This window comes from Telmatherina bonti (assembly GCF_933228915.1).
Source record: "Telmatherina bonti genome assembly, chromosome: 6".
In the NCBI taxonomy this organism is placed as follows: domain Eukaryota; kingdom Metazoa; phylum Chordata; class Actinopteri; order Atheriniformes; family Telmatherinidae; genus Telmatherina; species Telmatherina bonti.
In genome coordinates, this window is record NC_136624.1 from 22,184,869 (window position 1) to 22,207,720 (window position 22,852).

At 42.6% G+C, this 22,852-nt stretch overlaps 1 protein-coding gene across 3 annotated transcripts; it reads right to left on the reverse strand.

Annotated features, from left to right (window-relative positions):
- Positions 1–1,096: 1,096 nt before the first annotated feature.
- On the reverse strand, positions 1,097–20,637 carry mybphb (myosin binding protein Hb). Of its 3 annotated transcripts, none has more exons than XM_079242298.1 (14): positions 20,370–20,637; positions 18,650–18,715; positions 18,375–18,437; positions 18,141–18,275; positions 15,597–15,764; positions 7,069–7,157; positions 6,434–6,629; positions 6,215–6,354; positions 5,897–6,056; positions 3,418–3,554; positions 2,311–2,497; positions 2,163–2,216; positions 1,565–1,596; positions 1,097–1,476 (listed from the first exon to the last, which is right to left on the reverse strand). In XM_079242298.1, exons 1-12 carry the CDS (start codon positions 20,563–20,565, stop codon positions 2,185–2,187), a joined length of 1,569 nt encoding a protein of 522 aa, XP_079098424.1. In that variant the 5' UTR covers positions 20,566–20,637; the 3' UTR covers positions 1,097–1,476; positions 1,565–1,596; positions 2,163–2,184. The 3 variants fall into 3 exon arrangements, with proteins under 3 accessions (XP_079098424.1, XP_079098425.1, XP_079098426.1); XM_079242299.1 differs by having other exon boundaries at positions 1,097–1,241; positions 1,561–1,596; XM_079242300.1 differs by lacking the exon at positions 18,650–18,715.
- Positions 20,638–22,852: the final 2,215 nt, after the last annotated feature.

Consider the following 22,852-nt stretch of genomic DNA (forward strand, 5'->3'; position numbering starts at 1 on the left):
CAGAACTGGGACAGTCACAGTGTGTTTAGTTCTCAACTCTGTGCTTCTTTCCTACAGTAATACTCAGGCTGTTCATCTTAGGGAAACATTACTTTATCATAAGGATCTTCATCAATAGATCTGATTAGACAAACAGCTGTTTTTTGTGATTCTAAATCCATGGTATGATTAGATCCTTGATTTCTATGTTCGTATTTCTTATAAGTAACCTTAGTTCCTCCCCTTTTCTCAGTTAAGGCAACTCGCACATTGCTTGTTGCAAGCTGAGCCTCTTGTCACCTAAAATAAACTGAACAAGATGGAGCACTAGAGCTAATTTAGTCAGGCTTCGGGTCAGCCCATGTGTCTCTGGAACCTGGATATCTCTGGTATCCACCCTATCACTATGTTAGTAACTTCAAGACTAAATAGCTACAAGATCTTTATTTTAAAATGATATTATTATTATGGAACACTTGGCATACTGGGATTCGCTCTTTGGTTTGTATGAGCCAAATGAATAGTGCCGCTGTCTAAAGTTTGTTACTGATCTCCTGCCAAAGAGCTTCATGCATTCAGCAGCTGAGTGAAACAAATGGAAAGCATCTAAATTTGTCTGGAGCTACAGCTGACCGGAGCGCTTGTCAGTCTTGTCTAAGTATTATATTGTTTAAATGTTTTATGCATTTTCCTTCTCAAAAAGTCTTCTGTGAACTTTTGTCTTGAAAACAGTTTTGGCTATAATATTGCTTATCTATGCTGAACTGACTAAAAGATTCTTAATTCCTTCAGTACTTATCCTGCTGAACCACTCAACCAAATAAAAATCCAAAAGTAGTTCAATTTGTAGATTATTTCAAGATAAAGGATCTCTGCCTGAACAGGACCAGATGAGGCCCATCAGGTCTAAATGCTTGCATATTCTTTTTACATATGTGGAATACCGGAGTAATTTACAGGGTTTTTTGTGTGTGGTGCATATCAGTTTTTTTATGCCAAACCTTGCTTGAATATGCAACAGTTTCAATTTTTTTGGTAAATTCAAAACCAGTCAAATTGTCCCTATATACATTACTGTGCTTTTTATGTGCTGTACAGGAAAAAAAAAAACACCACCAGAAATTAAATAGTTTATTGATATAAATACGTCGATGTTACACGTAGCTCTCCTATGAGGAACAGTAAATTCATGCGAGTAAGACTGACGATGATGATGATGATGATGATGATGATGATGATGATGATGTAAGCGGGTCCAAAATCTGAACATAAGATAGAGTAGTTACTCATTGACAGTGTTGTTGGGAAAAAAAAATGATTGGAAAAAGCAAATTGTGGACATGGATATGGACTTGATACTGCTCATTTAGGCATGAAGCGATGACAACAGTTGTTCATCTGAACAGATGTTCACATTTGGTGAAAGGTCACAGGCTACAACCCGGTGGTGTCGTCACCAGCCGTATATACATGTTCTTCCAAGATTCCAGTACCTTCCTACAGAGACAGAAAAATCATTTAAACTTTATCGCTGTGTTCAGTTACTATAGGTGACTGTTTTAGAAACACACTGAGCGTCACGCACCTTATGTTGCAAAGGCCTCGTTCCCTCTGCTCCTAGTGTGGGATTGCAGCAGACGGACAAAAAACAGGTGTTAAGAAGGTGACAGAACAAATTTGGTGATTTCCGATCACACTGAAAAGACTTTTACCCAAAAACTAGCTATAAAATATTGAAACTTAGTTAGTATTAAGAGAGTAAAGCGAATAAAATGCTGTCCTGGAGGAGGCGACTGCTGAGTCAAGGAAATGTGATTAAGTGTCCTAACTGAGAGGACCCGGAGCCATTACAGATTTAATTTATGGGTGCTACAGCTTGGACCCTCCCAGAGGCAGAGGCCACCTTTTCCAAGTTTAGTGACCTCCATGTATGGATAGTAAGTCCTGAAGGAGACTGGTGTCACCTCAGCACCCACATAGGTCGGCTGTCAAATAGATCCGATTGAATTGTTTCACTTGAATGAAATCCATGTTGCCCATTTTTAAGTATGACTGCAGGTCGAGTTAAAAAGTTGCCAAGTTTTATAGAATTTATCTCATAATTAGCAAAATTATGCATGTAAGTCATAAAAACAATTAAAAAAGAAACATTTCATGTATTTCAGTGTGGATTGCGTTCTGACCTGTGAGAGTGAGACAGTTCACCTATTTCTTATCTGCATCTGGAAGCGGTGGCTCTGTGGAACAGAAAGGTCAGCCCCATCAGAAACACACAAACACAGAAAACAAATCCTCAACTTGTAAACACGCAGAGTCGGGATCTGAACTTACGTTTGACCTCCAGTTTGCAGCTGATGATCGCTTCCCCGTGATCGTTCTTGGCTCTGCAGGAGTACACACCACCGTCAAAGTTACCAGGCTTTCGGATCTCCAAAGAACAGATACCCTGGACGCAGATCTGCCTATACTTTGGGTCATCACCAATAACCATCTGGTTCTTCATCCATTCAACCTTGGGCTGCAGGAAGACACATTCAAACTGGGTCATGAAAAGCACATAAGAAAACACTTCACAAATGGCGGAGCAGAGGTGTTCTTTCTATTTATATTTGTACCTCCTGGCATGACAAAACGACTTTTGATTGAAGAAGACGCAGCACACTCCTGGTATGGCAGTTTAAATGGCACTGATATGGTGTGGACCTCATGGGACCCCTCAGAGAATTTTACACATGTGACCCAGCTCAGAAAGAAGGTGGTTCATGCTTCATCCTGTCAGTGACCCAGCGGATTATGAGCCCCCCTGAGGAGGTGAGAGGCTCAAACGGCAGGCTAACAGGGGCAGGTGAAGATCCTCCTCATTGTCAGCTCAAAACTAGCACACTGACAGCAATTCAAACGAGGAAGGAGATGTGTTGCTGCTGACAGGTACTGAGAGTAGAAGTCTCTGGAGTTAAGCCAGCTGACGTTTTAATTCCTTTCAGCTTCCAAACTTCCATTTACCATTCAGCAGCTGGATAAACAACATATTTGCATAATAACTACACTTAACCAATTTCCACCTCACTGATCGGTGCTAATAAAGGGAAAACTTGTATCCAGATAACTGTTTGTGACTTTGGGAAAAAATAGCTGGGGTTTTCTCTCCTTTAAGTCAAATAGATCTTGTTCCCCAAGTAAGTCCAATTATTGGCTGTAATGCAGAGTAAGCTTTGCCAAATCCAGTAGCAGATACAGTATTAAACAGCAGTTGGGATGGTGTTTCTGTCTCTAATGCATGTGGATGTTAGCTCCTCTTTGTAAGCATACCGTTGTTGCCATGCATTTCTGCACAAAATATTCTGTTTCAGAAAAGTCCTCCTCATCTCTGCCCTTCTGGCGCCACTTTTCTGCTGAGGCAATCAGTTTGACATGAACCACGAGGAGATATAACTGTACCTTAGGGAATCCCCTGACGGAGCAGAGCAGCTTGGTGCTGTAGCCGACAGTGGTGCATCTGTCGCTCAGATTCGTGGTGAACTTGGGCGCCTCGCTGAAGTCGTGCTCCTTGTATTCAAGAGGCTTGTAGTCAATACCTGAAGAGAAGAGGTGAAAAAGAAATCTGATGAACCTTCGGCTCATACGCTGCAAGTTAGTGGCTTTAACCCAGTTATTTAAAGGACTTTCATAATTCTACCTTTTCCAACACTGATTGCAAACAAACTCAGATTGAGCAAAACAGGCCTGAGCCTTTGCTTCCAAATACCACTTTTCCCAACAACTTTCCAGCTTGTCTACTTCATCTTTATTGAAAGGCACATTTGCAGCACTTTGATCCACCCCCCTCTCCCCAATACTTTCATTTTAACTCAGTTACCCTGGCTTTCTTTGGGAACACACAGACTATCATGCTTTCAGTGATTTTTACTGGTCAGTCACAATGATCTTGAGTTTTCTCCGCTCCTACACGATCCGTGTGGCTATGGATGGAGTCAGAAATCTTACTGAATAGTTTAACCTTCTCCAGCCGGAATAACACCAGCAGCTCATTTTTGTGATTCACAGAAATCTCCATGATATGACTGGTCTCCAGGTTCCCATATTTAGATTAAAGTTTCTAATATAAATACTGCCATATCGTGTTTTTTTTAAAAACAAGACCATATTCAGATCAGAGGGAAGCTCAAAGTTACCAGCCAACAAAAGCACAGTCTTACAAGATCAGTCACATTAATGTACATGATCATTACGCTGTAATATACCATTAGAGTGAATCAAAATCAGAAAAAAGATTCTTCTGACGCTACATATTTCAAGGAGTCGGCTAGGCCAGTTACAGTTAACCAAAGCCGGATTAATACAATTCAACAGCAAAACTGTAGATAAATGACAAGAAGATGTACAATTAGCTTACAACTTGTGTTTACTGTACCATATTTACCTGATGTTGGTGAAAATGATAGTTTTAAAGGAAACTGTTATTTTCAGTTTCTTAACCTCTTTGTTTGTTAACTCCTCCATGTCAGAATAAAAGAACTAAAACATGGAGAGCGGGATAAAGGATGCGATAAAAATGAGAGCTGAGAAGAGACAAATACATTTCCTGGTCTGACTTCACCTGGAGGCGTTTCAGTCACCAAGAGATATCAATCAAACCTCTCATCTTCAAAACCCTCTTCAGAGCCTAATTTCTTTTTTTTTTTATTAGCAAAAAATAAATCACCGACCTCTGACACACTTATTAGATGGAGTGAATTTAGCTAATGACATCATACTGACCTGAAAGAGAAGCATGCAGCTTTCTGTGGAATTAAATTTTGAGGGATTCCTGCGGTGGAATTTCCATTATTTTTCATCTCAAATATTGTTTTGTAAAGATCATACTTTAGCCTTTGTTTTATATGGTGTGGTCAGCACACATTTGTTGTCTCTTCATTACTCCCTTTTTGTCTATTTGTAAGGTTTATGGAGGTAGACTGGGGAGTAAAGATGATGAGCCTGAGTCGGGATCATCAGGGAACTATATAAAAAAACACAACAACTGGCTATGTGGGCTAAACAGAAGCAAGAACTGATTGCATAATGACTGAATCAGTGTGGAAAAGGTTGTGATGGATCCTTGTTTCACAGCTAATACTGGGTTTTAACCAACCATTTTTTACTAAACTAACTTTTTACTTATGTCAACTCTTTTTTTTTTTTTTTAAATTTACTTTAAGACTCCTGTACAAATGTGTTCATTATTCAGATCATAAAAAGGGTTCCGCTTCCCAGCATCACTGAGGGCTTCATGAGTTGGTGATAAAATCATGTCATAAATACTGAACTAAGTCTAAATAAAAGTCTTTTTTAGTATGTGTAAGAGCTTTAAACTGTATGTTTTTGTCCACTAAAAGTAAACTTTATGATTGATTTAATTTTATCTATAATTGTAAACAACTGAACATCAACACCCAGTTTTGAATCAAATAATTTGCATTTGGTGATAAAAATATAAATACACTGTCTAAAAACAATTCACAAGGACCTTAAATTCTCTGACAATAAATATACAGATGCCTACGGATTTGCCTGTTAAAATGGATTTCCTGAGAGGACTTAAGGTTCAGGAGGTTTTTCTCAGACACTGGGATCACTTGCTGGGATTGTTCAGCTCCAGCGATCTGTTTAGCTGCCTACAAAAAGCTCTGCTAAAACCTGAGCGCAGCATCGATCATAGACAATTTTATATATCTAAACTTCCATTACAGACACCAAAATACTCTGTTGACATTGTTTGTAATAAACTTGTACATTGAACATTCAAAGATAGATCACATGGACATTACATATGACAACATTGATAATATAATATGAAACTTCCAATTAATGAGTAAATAAGTACATATAAAAAAAAAAACTTACAGTAAAACAGATTAATTTAGAAGCAATTTGTTACCTGTCTTCAAGATCTTGGCCTCTTCCTTTGTAACGGCTGCACTCTCGCTTATTCCACACTTGTTTTCAGAAAACACTCTGAACTTGTAGGTGTTGCCCATGATGAGGTCAGAGATGGTGGCATTCAGTCTGTGATAATGCTCCAAGACAGTGAACCAGTCCTTTAAAAGCGCAGCAAATGCACAATTACAGTATGATACTTTATCATTAAAGTATCATGATTTATTATTCAAAGAATCTTTTTTTTGGGCTAAATCTCCCTTTAAAAATGGACAAACACCACTTTTTGCAGCCAAACACCTGCAGCTTTTCAACCTACCCCAGTCTTTTTGTCGGCCTTTTGGATTGTGTATCCTGTGATCTCGGTGTTTCCGTTGTCTTTGGGTGGGGTCCACTCCAGAGCAACATTGAAGCCCCAGGTGTCCACAATCTTCACACTGGCAGGAGGTCCTGGCAGCTCTGTGAGCAAACATGGATGGGTTGAGCATGAAAAAGTTGCATTTTAAATGTCATATCACAGCATCAACTTTTAGCTCACCAACAATTTGAAGGGTGAGTGAGGCTTTATCTTCGAAGTCCTCCACCTTCACGCACATCTCATACACTCCGGAGTCCTCTCTCTCGGCTGCACGGATGAACAGGATGCTGTCTCGTTCAGTGCTGCGGATGTTCACTCTCTTTGTGTCAAGGGCCTCACCATTCTTTGTCCAGCTGACCACAGGTTTGGGTTTACCCTGAATATTAAAACAATAAACAACATTAGATTTTATATATATATATATATATATATATATATATATATATATATATATATATATATATATATATATATATATATATATATATATATATATATATATATATATGTATATATATATATATATATATATGTGTATATATATATATATATATATATATATATATATATATATATATATATATATATATATATATATATATATACATATATACACATATATATATATATATATATATATGCAGGTGTATATATATATATATATATATATATATATATATATATATATATATATATATATATTTATGCAGATATATATATATATATATATATATATATATATATATATATATATATATATATATATATATATATATATATATAGATATGTATAAATGCATGGATGCAGCGCTTACTGTGAAGGGGATGGTCAAGTTGATCTTGTCTCCAACATAAGCGACATATCGCTGCCTAAGGAAACGAGGCAAGCGGACCTTGGGACGGTCTAGAAAGTTTAACAAAAAAAAAGCCAAATTAATCAATATTTATACATAATTTACTAAATAATTCTTTAAGGTTCTTTGCTTTATACTTTCTAAAATGTTCTTCTCTCTGATGCAGGGCTGTCTTTCTTGTTTTACACTTTTATACTATCTTCTTCTGACACTGAGGTCATCATAATGAATGGTGGATCTGCCTTTGTTCTTTTCCTTTTCTCATCATTTTGACAGTAATGCACAAAACTAACTCCAAAACTATTGGTTTGATAATATATTGCAGGATTTTGTTAGACACTACTGCAGCACCTTCTTTGGGCAGACACAGGCTTTGCAATGTAGTCAGCAAAAGATGAGGCACTTGTGATGTTTGAATTGGAACCATTAATATTAAATTAATCTACCGTCAAACAGTTTAGCACCGCTTCAAAATCACTGACTGACTTTTACTTTGATAAATGGCATCTAATTCATCCCACCTCATTCTCTGCTGCAACGCTTGTTATGTTAGTATGTACCTCGGCTTATTAGGTGGGATTTTCTGGAGAGCAAGGATGCCAAGGATGCTCAGGATTATAGTAGGAGGGAGGTGGTAGAAGATCTGGCTGTTTGGAGTTAGGAGGAGGTGAGATACAAGTGGGTGGGGTATCTAATTAAGCTAAAAATTGGCACTGGCAGGCTAATTCTGCACTTTTTCTTGCCATCTTTCTCTATTTGGACTATTAAAAAAAGATAGACCAGCTGTAGCTGAGATGGATTGTAGAAGAAATGAGCAACTGTGTGACTTTGATATCAAATAAATAAGCCTAACAACTTGATTCTTTTTAATAAACATATTCATTATCATTATGGTTATGACATCTCAATTACAAAATTATATTTTGAGGTCTCTCTTCAAAAGATATTTACAGAATTTGAACTGTCACCAAAGTGTGGCTTAAAGGGGAACACGGTCAGAACCATGATTTACTCAAATTAATTAAAAAAAAAAAAAACTAAAATAGTCTAATTAAATGTATCCAACAACGTACGTTCTACACAATAACTCATCATTTGAGTCAGGTGTGTGGAGCAGGGAAACATGAAAAGCTGCAGGAGTGCTGCCCTAATGGAAACAAACTGAGAAGCCCTGATCTATATCATTCTATTATGATTTCTAACAGCGATTTCTACTGCTCCGCACTCCGCAGGAACAGTGGACCAGCTCTATACCCTCTTTGGGGTCCTGGAGGGGGCATGGGAGTTTTCCGAACCAGTCTACATGCGCTTTGTGGACAGGAGAAGGTGTTCAACCATGTCCCTTGGGTGCTCCTGTGGGAGTACTCCAGGAGTATGGGGTACCTGACCCCCATTGTACGAGTTGTCCGGTCCCTGTACGACAAGTGTCGCTTGGTCCACATTGCCGCCAGTAAGTTGGATTTGTTTCCAGTGAGGATTGGACTCCACTATGGCTGACCAATTCTGTTCATAACTTATATGGACAGAATTTCTAGGAGCAGCCGAGGTGTTGAGAGGATCCGGTTTGGTGGCCAGGTTTGGGTCTCTGCTTTTTGCAGATGATGTGGTCCTGTTGGCTTCATCTAGCCGTGATCTCCAGCTCTCACTTGAGAGATTTGCAGCCAAGTGTGAAGCGGCTGGGATGAGAATCAGCACCTCCAAATCTGAGACCATGGTCCTCAGCCGGAAACGGGTGGATTGCCCTCTCCAGGTCGGGAGTCAGGTCCTGCCTCAAGTGGAGAAGTTTAAATATCTCGAGGTCTTGTTCACGAGTGAGGGAAGGATGGAGCGCGCGGTTGACAAGCAGATTGGTGCAGCATCTGCAGTAATGCGGACTCTGAGCCGGTCTGTCGTGGTGAAGAAGGAGCTGAGACAGAAGGCGAAGCTCTCGATTTACCAGTCGATCTACGTTCCTACCCTCACCTATGGTCATGAGCTGTGGGTTGTGACCGAAAGAACAAGATCTCGTATACAGGCGGCTGAAATGAGTTTCCTTCACAGGGTGGCTGGGCTCTTCCTTAGAGATAGGGTGAGGAGCTCAGTCATCCGGGAGGGGCTCAGAGTAGAGCCGCTGCTCCTCCACATCGAGAGGAACCAGTTGAGGTGGCTCGGGCATCTGGTCAGGATGCCTCCTGGATGCCTCCCTGGTGAGGTGTTCCAGGCACGTCCCTCTGGGAGGAGACCCCGGGGAAGACCCAGGACACGCTGGAGGGATTACATCTCTTGGCTGGCCTGGGAACGCCTCGGGATCCCCCCCGCAGAGTTGGCAAATGTGGCTGGGGAGAGGGAAGTCTGGGCTTCGAAAGATTTTGTTAATTTTTTATCCCACATAAAATTTCAGTATTAAACTTAAATTTTTCTACCTAAATTTTGTAAATAACTGGAAGATGTTGGAAACTTTTGATCAGACATGTTGGTTTACTGTTTATTGTTAATTGGTTTATCTCATAGACCCCTATGACGATGACAAACCTGGGCATAAATGTTCCCTTGCCCGGACGCGGGTTACCGGGACCCCCCTCTGGAGCCAGGCCTGGAGGCGGGGTACGAGAGCGAGCGTCTGGTGGCCGGGCCTTCGCCCATGGGGCCCGGTCGGGCTCAGCCCGAAAGGGTTACATGGGCCCCACCTCCCGTGGGCTCACCATCTGCGGGAGGAGCCGTAGGGGTCGGGTGCAATGTGAGCTGGGCGGCGGCAAGGGGCGGGGACCCTGGCGGTCCGATCCCCGGCTGCAGAAGCTGGCTCTAGGGACGTGGAACGTCACCTCTCTGGTGGGGAAGGAGCCTGAGCTTGTGCGCGAGGTTGAGCGGTTCCGACTAGATATAGTTGGACTCACCTCGACGCATGGCTTGGGCTCTGGAACCAGTACCCTCGAGAGGGGCTGGACCTTCTTCCACTCTGGAGTTGCTCATGGTGAGAGGCGCCGAGCAGGTGTGGGCATTCTCATCAGCCCCCAGCTTGGTGCCTGCACGTTGGGGTTTACCCCGGTGGATGAAAGGGTAGTTTCCCTCCGCCTCCGGGTGGGGGGACGGGTCCTGACTGTTGTCTGTGCTTATGCGCCGAACAGCAGTTCAGAGTACCCACCCTTTCTGGGGTCCTTGGAGGGAGTGCTGGAGGGTGCTCCTTCTGGGGACTCCATTGTTCTGCTGGGGGACTTCAATGCTCACGTGGGCAATGACAGTGAGACCTGGAGGGGAGTGATTGGGAGGCATGGTCCCCCCCCCTCTGAACCCAAATGGTGTTTTGTTATTGGACTTCTGTGCTCGTCATGGATTGTCTATAACGAACACCATGTTCCAGCATAAGAGTGTCCATATGTACACCTGGCATCAGGATTCCCTGGGCCGCAGTTCAATGATCGACTTTGTAGTCGTATCGTCGGACCTGCGGCCACATGCCTTGGACACTCGGGTGAAGAGGGGGGCGGAGCTGTCAACTGATCACCACCTGGTGGTGAGTTGGCTCAGATGGTGGGGGAGGAAGCCGGTCAGAGCTGGCAGGCCCAAACGTGGTGTGAGGGTCTGCTGGGAACGTCTGGCTGAGCCCCCCGTCAGAGCGAGCTTCAACTCCCACCTTCAGCAGAGCTTCGAACATGTCCCGGGTGAGGCGGGGGACATTGAGTCCGAATGGGCTGTGTTCCGTGCCTCTATTGCTGAGGCGGCCAGCCGGAGCTGTGGCTGCAAGGTCGTTGGTGCCTGTCGTGGCGGTAATCCCAGGACTCGTTGGTGGACACCAGCAGTGAGGGATGCTGTCAAGCTGAAGAAGGAGTCCTATCGGGCCTTCTTGGCCTGTGGGACTCTGGAGGCAGCTGATGGGTACCGACGGGCTAAGGGGCATGCGGCTTCGGCCGTTGCCGAGGCAAAAACTCGGGCGTGGGAGGAGTTCGGCGAGGCCATGGAGAAAGACTTCCGGACGGCTTCGAGGAGATTCTGGTCCACCATCCGGCGGCTCAGGGGGGGGAAGCAGTGCTCCGTCAATACTGTGTACAGTGGAGATGGGGAGCTGCTGACCTCAACTCGGGACGTTGTGGGTCGGTGGAGGGAATACTTCGAAGACCTCCTCAATCCTACCAACACGGCTTCCCATGAGGGAGCAGAGCTGGTGGACTCGGGGGTGGACTCTCCTATCTCTGGGGCTGAAGTCGCTGAGGTGGTCAAAAAGCTCCTTGGCGGCAAGGCCCCGGGGGTGGATGAGATCCGCCCGGAGTTCCTTAAGGCTCTGGATGCTGTGGGGCTGTCCTGGCTGACACGCCTCTGCAGCATCGCGTGGACATCGGGGGCAGTACCGCTGGATTGGCAGACTGGGGTGGTGGTCCCCCTTTTTAAGAAGGGGGACCGGAGGGTGTGTTCCAATTACAGGGGAATCACACTCCTCAGCCTCCCTGGTAAGGTCTATTCAGGGGTCCTGGAGAGGAGGGTCCGCCGGATAGTCGAATCCCGGATTGAGGAGGAGCAGTGTGGTTTTCGTCCTGGTCGCGGAACAGTGGACCAGCTCTATACCCTCTCTGGGGTCCTGGAGGGGGCATGGGAGTTTGCCCAACCAGTCTACATGTGCTTTGTGGACCTGGAGAAGGCATTCGACCGTGTCCCCCGGGGGCTCCTGTGGGGGGTACTCCGGGAGTATGGGGTACCGGACCCCCTTGTACGAGCTGTCCGGTCCCTGTACAACAGGTGTCAGAGCTTGGTCCGCATTGCCGGTAGTAAGTCGGATTCGTTTCCGGTGAGGGTTGGACTCCGCCAAGGCTGCCCTTTATCACCGATTCTGTTCATAACTTATATGGACAGAATTTCTAGGCGCAGCCGAGGGGTTGAGGGGATCCGACTTGGTGGCCTCAGGATTGGGTCTCTGCTTTTTGCAGATGACGTGGTCCTGTTGGCTTCGTCTGGTCGTGATCTCCAGCTCTCACTTGAGCGATTCGCAGCCGAGTGTGAAGCGGCTGGGATGGGAATCAGCACCTCCAAATCTGAGACCATGGTCCTCAGCCGGAATAGGGTGGATTGCCCTCTCCGGGTCGGGAGTGAGGTCCTGCCTCAAGTGGAGGAGTTTAAATATCTCGGGGTCTTGTTCACGAGTGAGGGAAGGATGGAGCGTGAGATCGACAGACGGATCGGTGCGGCGTCTGCAGTAATGCGGGCTCTGCGCCGGTCTGTCGTGGTGAAGAAGGAGCTGAGCCAGAAGGCGAAGCTCTCGATTTATCAGTCGATCTACGTTCCTACCCTCACCTATGGTCATGAGCTGTGGGTCGTGACCGAAAGAACGAGATCTCGTATACAGGCGGCTGAAATGAGCTTCCTCCGCAGGGTGGCCGGGCTCTCCCTTAGAGATAGGGTGAGGAGCTCAGTCATCCGGGAGGGGCTCAGAGTAGAGCCGCTGCTCCTTCGCCTCGAGAGGAACCAGTTGAGGTGGCTCGGGCATCTGGTCAGGATGCCTCCTGGACGCCTCCCTGGTGAGGTGTTCCAGGCACGTCCCTCGGGGAGGAGACCCCGGGGAAGACCCAGGACACGCTGGAGGGATTACATCTCTCGGCTGGCCTGGGAACGCCTCGGGATCCCCCCCGCAGAGTTGGCAAATGTGGCTGGGGAGAGGGAAGTCTGGGCTTCCCTGCTTAGGCTGCTGCCCCCGCGACCCGACCCCGGATAAGCGGCAGAAGATGGATGGATGGATGGATGGTTTATCTTGATTTCGAGCATGTGTGTGTGTGTGCAGGTGTCTCTGTGACACTGTGCACTTGAAGCAACTAAACTTTTGTACTCACCTCCCTGCTGGACATCTGGCACTGCATCAAGAATTACTAGACTTTACATGGACCAGAGATTGTTTCTCTGATGCAGAATGTAGCTTGTTTACCCATTCACAATTCCACAAATGAAACAGACTTTTTGAGCAGACAAACTAATGTTTGATTAAGAAACGCTGGTGCGAATCTGCGCTATGTACCACACTCCACAGAGCTGGGCTTTGTGGACAAGTGGCTAATTATATACACTGCCTGCAGAAAAGTTCACCAAAAGGTACAGCATGTGGAAGACTCCTCAAACATCTGGAATAAGATCCTCGGCTCAGATGACACCATTAGGTTTATGTCTGGCATAAACTCAACACATCTCATGATCCGAAGAACACCACTGGTGGGAACTGTAGCTAGAATAAAAATTGGAAAAAAAAAAATTGGAAAATACTTGAGCAAAACCTGTTTTTACTTTTCTAGAGTATTAAGACTAGCATAAAGGTTTCCCTTCCAGAAGGACAGTGACCATACCACACTGCTAAAGTAACACTCTAATGATCTATGAGGATAAACTTAAATGATAAGTCAAAGGTAAGATCTCGACTCAATTACAAATCTGTGTTTGTTATACCAGCAGAACCAGTCCGACTTCAAGTCGCTGGAGCAGCTTTGGTATGAAGGATGGACAAAAATCCTGGATCTTAAATAAGTTCTTAGCAACATAACCTAATAGACTTGCAGCTTTAATTACTGTGAAAAATGACTCTACAAAGTACTGACTGAGTGGGAGAAATGAATTATTCACACACAAGTTTTCGCTTCATTTATCTTTTTTGTTTTATAATTTCTTGTTTGCTTACCTTGACCACATACATTTATTCTTCAACGTTAATACTCCGTTTGTGCCAGTCAAACAAGAATCACGTTTTTTAGGATGTGTGTGAGTCCTCTTTTGAAAGCCACTTCTCTGGTAAGTCAGAAATAACTGAAATCTTACCTGAGACAGCGAGATGACACATCCTCGTACCCTTTTCCGTCAAAGCTTCCTATCACGCTGCACCGAGTATCAACTCGTAAAAAGCCAAAAATAGCGCATAATTTCTCATAAAAACAAATACCATGAATGGTTAGCTACTGTGTCTTTTTACATGATACCGAAGCCTCTGTTAGACACTTGGAAGCATCTTGCTGCAGCTTACCACCTGCTGGGTGCAGCCGAGCATTTGTCAGGGCTCTAAATAGAGCAAGGGTACTGCAGAAGTGTGGATCACTTCTCTTCATGACATAAGATTTTTCTAGTCTGATTTACATCTGATGCACAAACATTATCAGTGATGGACACAAGGTATTAGTTTGGGCTTAAAGGAACCATATTTGTTAATATTAGATAAAAAAGAAGGAACAGATGAGGTGAAATGAAGTGAGGTAAAGTCAGTGTGTAAAATGGAAAGACTATCGCACGTTAAGTGTCTTATCGCTCCGAACAGACAGCATCAGGCTTAATGAGTGTTCCCCTCCTGTAAAGTCTGTGGCATGTTTCAAAATAAACAGCGAATCTCCGAAGCTGTCATGAGATTTGGGCGTCATCTGAGAAGTAAGATCCCACCACCCCGCACTGCACTGAAAGTCAGAGTCCACTGGAATTTACCACCCACCCCCCCCCCCCCCCCCCCCACCCCCTCTCCTTCCCAAAGCCCCCACCTGCTTGCAGTCAGATCACTTGACACCATCGATCTTGCAGAAAGGAGCCTGACGCACGCCTCAGCCTGAATCCAGGCAGCAATCACAATGCGATGCCAAACCCTCATCAGAAAAGTCCTTCTCGATAGCGAGGACATCCCAGCTATTTTCCAAAGCTTTGCAAGCATTTTGTCGGAAACCATTCATGAGCGGTTCCTATAAGTGGACCACCTACTATGGTGAACATGACGTTGAACGCGGATGCCACTATTGAAATACCGCCTGGCCAGCTGGGATCAAGTTGCTATCCTATCCCGACTCTCCGTAGCACATAACCATGATCTGAGGGCGAGCCAAAGCAACGCAGCTCGTCCTTTTAAAGCCCTGAGGGTGCAATCATCATTTTACCACAAATCACTTCAGATGTACTGTCAGTGATTAACGCTGTCAGGTGGACAGCATCTACTGTAGCTGGGCGTCTCAGGGTTTCAGCTCAAACTGGAATCTGGTAAGGGGTCCGCAATTTTATGCCATTAACGCTGTAGGTATGTGCCAACAGGACAGGGAAAGCCGAGAGGAAAACATTGCTTGACTGTTTGTGTTCAACTCCTCGACTTCACAACTCCGCCTCCTCATACTGAACGTTCTGTGACGTTAGGACCAAACGCGTCGGGTGGTATGTTCCATATTTGGTTTTACCACTTTAAAAGTTAATTCATAGAATTATGTACTGTACTGTGTGGGATGAAAAAGAAAACTAAAAAAGTTAGTCTGCAGCAGCTTTATCGAGAGATGTGTGTTTATATTAAACTTTCAGTTCTGTCAGATGTCTTCTCTGTGTGTGTAGTTGCCTTAAATTGCTTCCTATGGCCCTCAATATATTTACACTGGTGTGTCATACATCAGTCTGAGAAATGGATTCTCTGCTTTATGGCTGCTGTTATAAATCCCATCTTGACACGTAGGGGAATTTTTTCGGGAAAACTCCAGGTGACAAATTGTACATATTCCTGAAATAACTCTCTGTATGCAAACTCTTCTTACCAGCGACCTCCTTCACCAGGACGGGTTCAGGGAGGGCGACAGGGGGGCTGCGGCCTCCTTCATTCACAGCCACCACGCGGATCTTCAGGCGGTCACCGGTGGTCAGGTTCTTGATCACGTAACGGCAGGACTTTTGCAGATCCTCATTAACTGCTTTCCAGTCGTCAGCTGGAAGGGAACGTTGAGCACAGTCAAGCAAAACGTGTGAAGTGTAAGTGGAGGACAAACTAAGCTTCATTCCTCAATCACCTCTAAAATAAAATTAAACAAATATTTGAGATTTAGTCTTTTTTTATTATACTTTATTGTTTCAGTTGAAGCTTATTTTTTTGGTTGCATTTTTCCATTTTACAGAGTGACAATATTTTTTCACTTAGTGCATTAAATTATATATACATTTACATATCCGTATGCAACCATCCGTGCACATCATACAAGGTGATTTCAATCAATTATTATTTAAAATGTTTTTTCAAAACATTTAAGTATTTTATTTAAACAGATTACTCCTGTAATCATAGCACATAGGTAACAGTGTATGTATGTCTATATGAAGGTGATCTCTCCAAACTCTGATCAGCATGTAAGCAACAAAATATAAATCTTCCTAACTAGGCCTGTTGCAATAAGCAATAAGTCAATTGATTGCACGATAAGAAAAAATGTGAGCAATAAGATTGCTGGATGCAAAAATTTTCATTTCTTTCTTTTCTCTCTCGAGTGCAACATTTGTTTTAAGACCATATCAACTAAACACAGCAATACAACAAGCTTCCATCTGCACTTAAGACACAATGATCAACTGCAGCTTTCCCAGCTGGGGAAAAAAAGACCTTAACAAACAAGCTAGCTCCATTTTCCCAACTGTCCATGATCACCGGGATGTTTAACCAACAGATTAAATCCAAACAGGACAGTGCAACATGGTGTGCACTCAGACAGCTTGGTTGGTAAAGCCATGCGGCCCTTTAATATTGCTAAAAAGGCGACATTTTGAATAATGTTGCAAATATTTCACAGTCAGTATGAATCGCCTGGATAAACATACATGTTATAAACGGCATTTCCACAACCTAACAATGACATGAAAAATGACACACTGAAGGTGATCAAAGACATTCAATTTTACCATTCCACCTCTGGTCAAGTCCAAACATGTCCCCTTATATGAGCTGACTATGAAATCAAACTTTATTTCTATAGCACTTTTCGTGCTTAAAAGAAAAAGTTTGATGAGCTGACTATAGACTATGTGACTGTGTTACATCGTGTTTAGAGACTATATGTTCCAGGTAACCACATTGCCAAAACCCCAGGAGAAATCCTGATCTGTTTTAGCAGACTGGATTTAGCATAAACTAGTCGGCACATTAAGCTAAATGTTCTTTAGAAATTAAAGTATGTTATTCTTTGAAAGGGCTTACTTGCATTATTTAGTCATTTTTGTTATTTTAGTTGGAAAAGATCACAAAACAACAATACCTGCTTCACGTGTTATCGTCTATCACAATAATTTCTGAGACAATTAACTGCATGGGAAAATTAGTTACCGTGATAGGCCTATTCCTAACTGTACGACTGTCAGAACCTGGTTGTAAGGCACAGACAAAGTCAACATTTTACAAAACAATGACGCACATCCGATGACCAGAAGAAAAATGACTAATTAGTGTGGCTCTTTAGGTCATTACAGTCAAGTTGGGCCTCTTTTTCTTTAATAACTTTTATATAATCAGACATTTTACCAAAGAAAAAAAAAAACAATCAGGTGTCAGAGTATATATATTTTACTTTGAATAATTTTATTTAATTATTCACACAACTTTCATTCTTTGTTACTCTCAACATCTTTTATCAGTGTCTGAGAGTGATTTCTATCTTTGCACACACAGCTTGTGCCCTTTTAAAGAGCCTATGAAGTTGTTTTCTTATGGTAATGAGGAGCAACTGGCACATTCTTTCAGTATTAGAAGGACAAGGAATTCACCTTTCCGACAGCACTCTCAAACAGTTGGTACTTATTTTGCAACTTTGTAAAGAACTGTATATATATATATATATATGGTAAACATTGAGTATTAGACATAAAATTGCTGTGTACATGACTGCTAAATCGAGCTTGTGTTTAAGTGTTGCTGAGATTAGCTTAGCACTGTAAGTCTAAAAGCAGGACCTCCAACAGAACTACAGCAGCTCCTGAAATGCCTCAGTCCTTCTAGGGAGAAGTTAGGTAGCTCGTGATATAACTCTGCGACTGACACTTTGGGGACAGCTGCAACTGATACGGTTGACCCACATTAAAAAGGCAATTTTACATTTTCGCAAGTGTATTTTAAAAACTATAAAACATTGTGTTGGGGGAAAAAAAGATCTATAATAATATTGCACGTGTAAAGAACTAAAAGAAACTATTTACATGGAGTCAATCAAAAATATCTGGAAAAGTTCAGCTGTACTGTCTCGATGTATTAATACCCCTATCTGACCCATATCATGCACATGCTGGTACATGGTACACCTGGTTCAAAAAGGAGAAACCCTTACTTCCGTCCTTGCATACTTCAATGGTGTATCCGTCCAGACCAGAGGGCCCGATGTTCTCAGGCTGGCTCCACATGATGGTGACAGAAGTGTCATTTTTGTCCTCAACAAACAGATCCACAGGAGCACTTGTTGGCTCTAGAGATGTAAAAAAAAAGCCAGTAAATGAATTTAATCCACCAGAAAACATGTCACACTGATGTGTTCATTTAGAAAAATGCAATTTTTCTAATTTACCTTTAGGTGGAGGAGGTGTAGGTGGTTTCGGCTCCTCTGGTGCAGGTGCCTCAGCTGCTTCGCCTGATGCACAGATATTATAATTAAAGTTGGCACAATAATGAGCTTCAGCAACAATAATCCGGTTTTGTACCCCACAGGTCTCCCTTTCTGGGAACTCAGAATTTATACACATAACTGTAACTTCTGCCTTGTACCCAAATGAGAAAATCACTTCTGCTATCAGAGGGAGACAAGCGAACAGGAGAATGTTGTGCATATGCAGGTTCGTTTACCCTCAGCAGCAGGTGCTTCGCCGTCTGCAGCGGGAGCAGCTTCTTCTGTGGCTGGAGCAGCAGCAGCTATTATCAAATATTAGATGTTAATAAGTTATGCATTAAGCAGGTGGAACTAGTTCTGACAGATGATAATGTCTATGTTGACACTGCAGAATGTGTAATGTCACAAGAGTCAGCCGTGCTACTAGTTTTACCAAAAGATTATGGTTCAAATCTTAAAATATAAGGAAAGCAAATGACATTGCTTGGGAGAATTCTTTTTTACCATCAGCGGGAGCAGCTGGTGTTTCTTCTGCAGCAGGAGCAGCAGCTGATATTAAAGGTTAGAAAATATATATTAGCATAGCTAGCTTTAGTTTAAGAGGTGGATGGTTAAAGAGGTATTAATCCATTTGTTTGTTTGTTTTTAGGTGGTGGGGGTTTATACCATCAGCGGAGGCTTCAGCAGCAGCTGGTGTTTCTTCTGAAGCAGGAGCGACGGCTAGTTATTAGAAGTTAGACATTTATTAGTATTGCTAGCTTTTCCTTCAGTGGCAGGTACGTTAATATGTATACAAGGACTTTATTTTATACCATCAGCAGCAGCAGCAGCTGGTGCTTCTTCTCAGCCGCTGATATTAGAAGTCACATATGCATTAGTATAGCTGGCTTTCCCTCCAGAGACTAATAGCTTATTATTTATTCATGCATAGTATTATTTTATACCATCAGCAGTGACCTCAGCAGCAGCTGATGTCAGAGGTTAGAAGTTATTACTTATTAGTATAGCTAGCTTTCTGGAAGACATAATCAGCATACATGTTCATCTTTCATACCCTCAGCAGCTGATGTTAGACATTAGAATGTATTAATTATTAGTAGCTTTTGTTTTTTTGCTAGATATGAAGGGTTTAAAACGCATTCATTCACCCAGTAGTTGTTACTCATCGTACCCTCAGCAGGGCCCTCAGCAGCAGCAGCTGGTGTTTCCTCAGCAGCAGGTGCAGCAGCTAATGTTAAAGGTTAGAACATATTACAGAAGTTTAGCACATCTTGAAAATCTGCCAAACATTTTAAAAAATAAGTATAAGCAGTTAAATATGAAATGAAAAGTCAGACTAAGCGTGAGGAGGAGAGGTAGCTGTAAGATGTGCTGCGACACGAACAGCACCTCCATCAGAGCAGCTTATGCGTTAGAAACTGAAAACATGATTAAACATTAGAACAGCATGTAGTCTAGTCATTAGACAGCTTTAACAGCTGTTATAGGAGCTGGGCACCAGTTAATAGTGGGAGCACATTATCACAGTGAAGGCGTTTCAGGTGTGGTGATGTTTGCTTGGTATGCGTTAGTAGCCAGAAGTGCGTTCACACGTGGGTTTAAACCGCGTTAGTGGAAACTTGACAGATTATGATGGCAGCGCGTGAATCTCGGAGGTAAACTCGTGTTTCACCAAGTGTCTAAAGCACAAATCATGCCGTTTCAAGTTTGGCTTTATTGGCTAAGTATTCACACCGAGTGCGCACGTGCGTTAAGGTGGCCGCGTGCGTGACACGAACCAACCGAGATTTAATTAAGACTTTAAAATAAAATAAGATAAAATAAAATAAAATAAAATAAATAAATAAATAAAAATCCAAAATTCGTCCATCCCAAAATAAAATGAAAATGGACTTTAATGCCGGAATTAATCGATAGCAATTGACAGTGCACGCGCCGCTGCGCACGGGGCATTACCCTCTGCGGGTGCGGGGGCCTCTCCCTCAGCTGGGGCCGCTTCGCCCTCCGCCGGGGCGGCGGCGGCTTCGGCTGGGGGAGCTTCAGCGGGCGCCTCCTCAGCAGGAGTGGCCTCTACGGCGGGCTCAGCAGCCGGCTCCTCCTTGGCTGGTTCTTTCTTAGCCGCCTTCTTGATTGGGGCAGGTTTGGACGGCATGTTGGAGGTCGCAGCTAATTCCCAACTTAGTTAAAGTCCTTCAAACTGTATCCAATGCCATCATTCCTGTGGAGGAGTCAGGCTTATATACGGCTCAGCAGGCTCAGACACCGCCCCTAATGAAGTGAATGTAACAGATACTAAGCGCCATGGATGACTCGCACCACCGCGTCTGCTTCGCTCATTAACAGTGACTGTAAAATATTACCTTATCCACTGGATAAGATGGTCAGATTAAACAGTTAGCACGTTAACACATCAACGCTGTTAGGCAAGAAACAACAGAATAAATAGAACATGTATTTTATTAATTCCAACAAACAGTGATAAGTGGAGGAAAGCCTTCAGAGGCATGCCTTATCCAGGTATTGGACTGAACTCTGAAGAACTAAACCTTTATCCCAAGGATATATTTTCTTTCTCTCATGATTGTTGTCGCATCAAGAATGCTGACCTACAGTATTTACAGTCTTTACAATGATGCTCTGTACAAAATAGAGAAATTAAGTTTTACAAGGGATTCTTTACAAAGAAAGAAATATCAAATATTGAGTATTAAAAAGGAAAACATAATCTAGAATGATTTCCCCAAACAATATGTCAATGTTAACATTTTTTTGTCTCATCACACAAAGTTTACATGCATTTACAACACTGAAACCCTTAACATCTGCACATCAGTGACATTAGATACGGCATTATCTTTTTTTTTTTTCTTCGAAATCTTAGTTTAGTCCACAACAAGCTTTGCAAAAATATGACTACTCAGCAACTTGTATTGGCCTAAAACATCAGATTTAACTCTGCTTTGTTTATTAGATCACACAAAACAGCCAAGAACTGACTTCTGTGGAAATCATGCTGATTGAATTTGAAATCATCCTTTTCTGTAGTACCACTTACAGCTGGAGTAAAACTGCTTCTGTGGCCATTAATGTGGAAAAATAAATCAAACAGCTTATGTAATTTAACATTTATGAACCCTGTTTTCTATGCCGCACCAACTAAATCCCCTCTCTTTAAGGCCAAGTCCCGCCTGCTGAAACATGCTTCTACTTGTCTCGTGGTTTAGTTTGATCCAAATTGGGAACTCTGTTCAGATATCTGTTGATTGTTGACACCAGTAGAAGTTGCTGCATAGTCCTGATACACTAGTAAGCAAACACAGACCACAGCTACTACAGAGCAACAGGCACAACAACCAGGGAATGAGATGAAAAGCTGGAGCTGATGTCTTTAGTTAACCTGCGGAAACCGATGAGTGTGGCTAGTGATACAGTCCAATACCTGTAATATTTACAGTAATGAAGCCATTTGGCATTATATATTTTTTGCACTTGATGTCTTTTATCTACTATTCTTTTTAGTTTGTGGGTTATCACTCAGAGCTGCAGATCAGTCATGCGCATGAAGAACAATAACATCTGCAGCACTGATTACACGTTCTCATCAAGCTGTCATCAAAGTGGTCCAACATTCATTTACATGATTAACTTCATGTGAATTTTTGTCTGAACACGGAAATATTCAGATTTCTGGGATGATGAATTACTTCAACACCACTTGCACGACAACATACCATGTCTTTCATTTACTCTACAAAAATCTACAGAGCACCTTACACACTTTCAATGTATCTTAGGTTTTTTTAAAGTCTGTTCTTTAAAAACACTGTGTCTGCGTCATTTGCCTAAAAACGAATACTGTATGACACCGACATTGGTGTACGCGGCACAATGTCTCACGTGACTTTACTGTCTCTCAATCATGTCCTCATCACTTGAAAAACACCTCAGAACAAACTAACATACTATCTAAAACTGTCCTATTCCTGACAGAAATTACAAAACTTTTTGCTAAACCTACCCTGCACGACTAAATAACTCATTTTTCAGTCTTAAAACTTTTTTCTGTTTTTTTTTTTCTAAAGAGCACCATATATACCTAAATGATGATTAAAAAGCATGAGTGGCGAGAGACTGTTGAGTTTGTTTAGGAAGTGTGAACATTAGAGTCACTTTGCTCAGCCATTTCCAAAAGTGATTTGCAGTGGAACTTTGATAAGGCTTTTTTTAAAAGCACCAACTACACTCTGTAATATGGTTAAGTGTTTTATATACATTCATAGGTGAAATTAAACGCCTAACTTGACAGTCAATATGCATGATAAAAGTAAAGTATTTGGTTCAGTATATTAGATATTTGCACCAACCTATGCAACTGTAACATGGTCTGATCATCATACATACAGAATCAACACTGTTAAGAATACATACATCATATATAC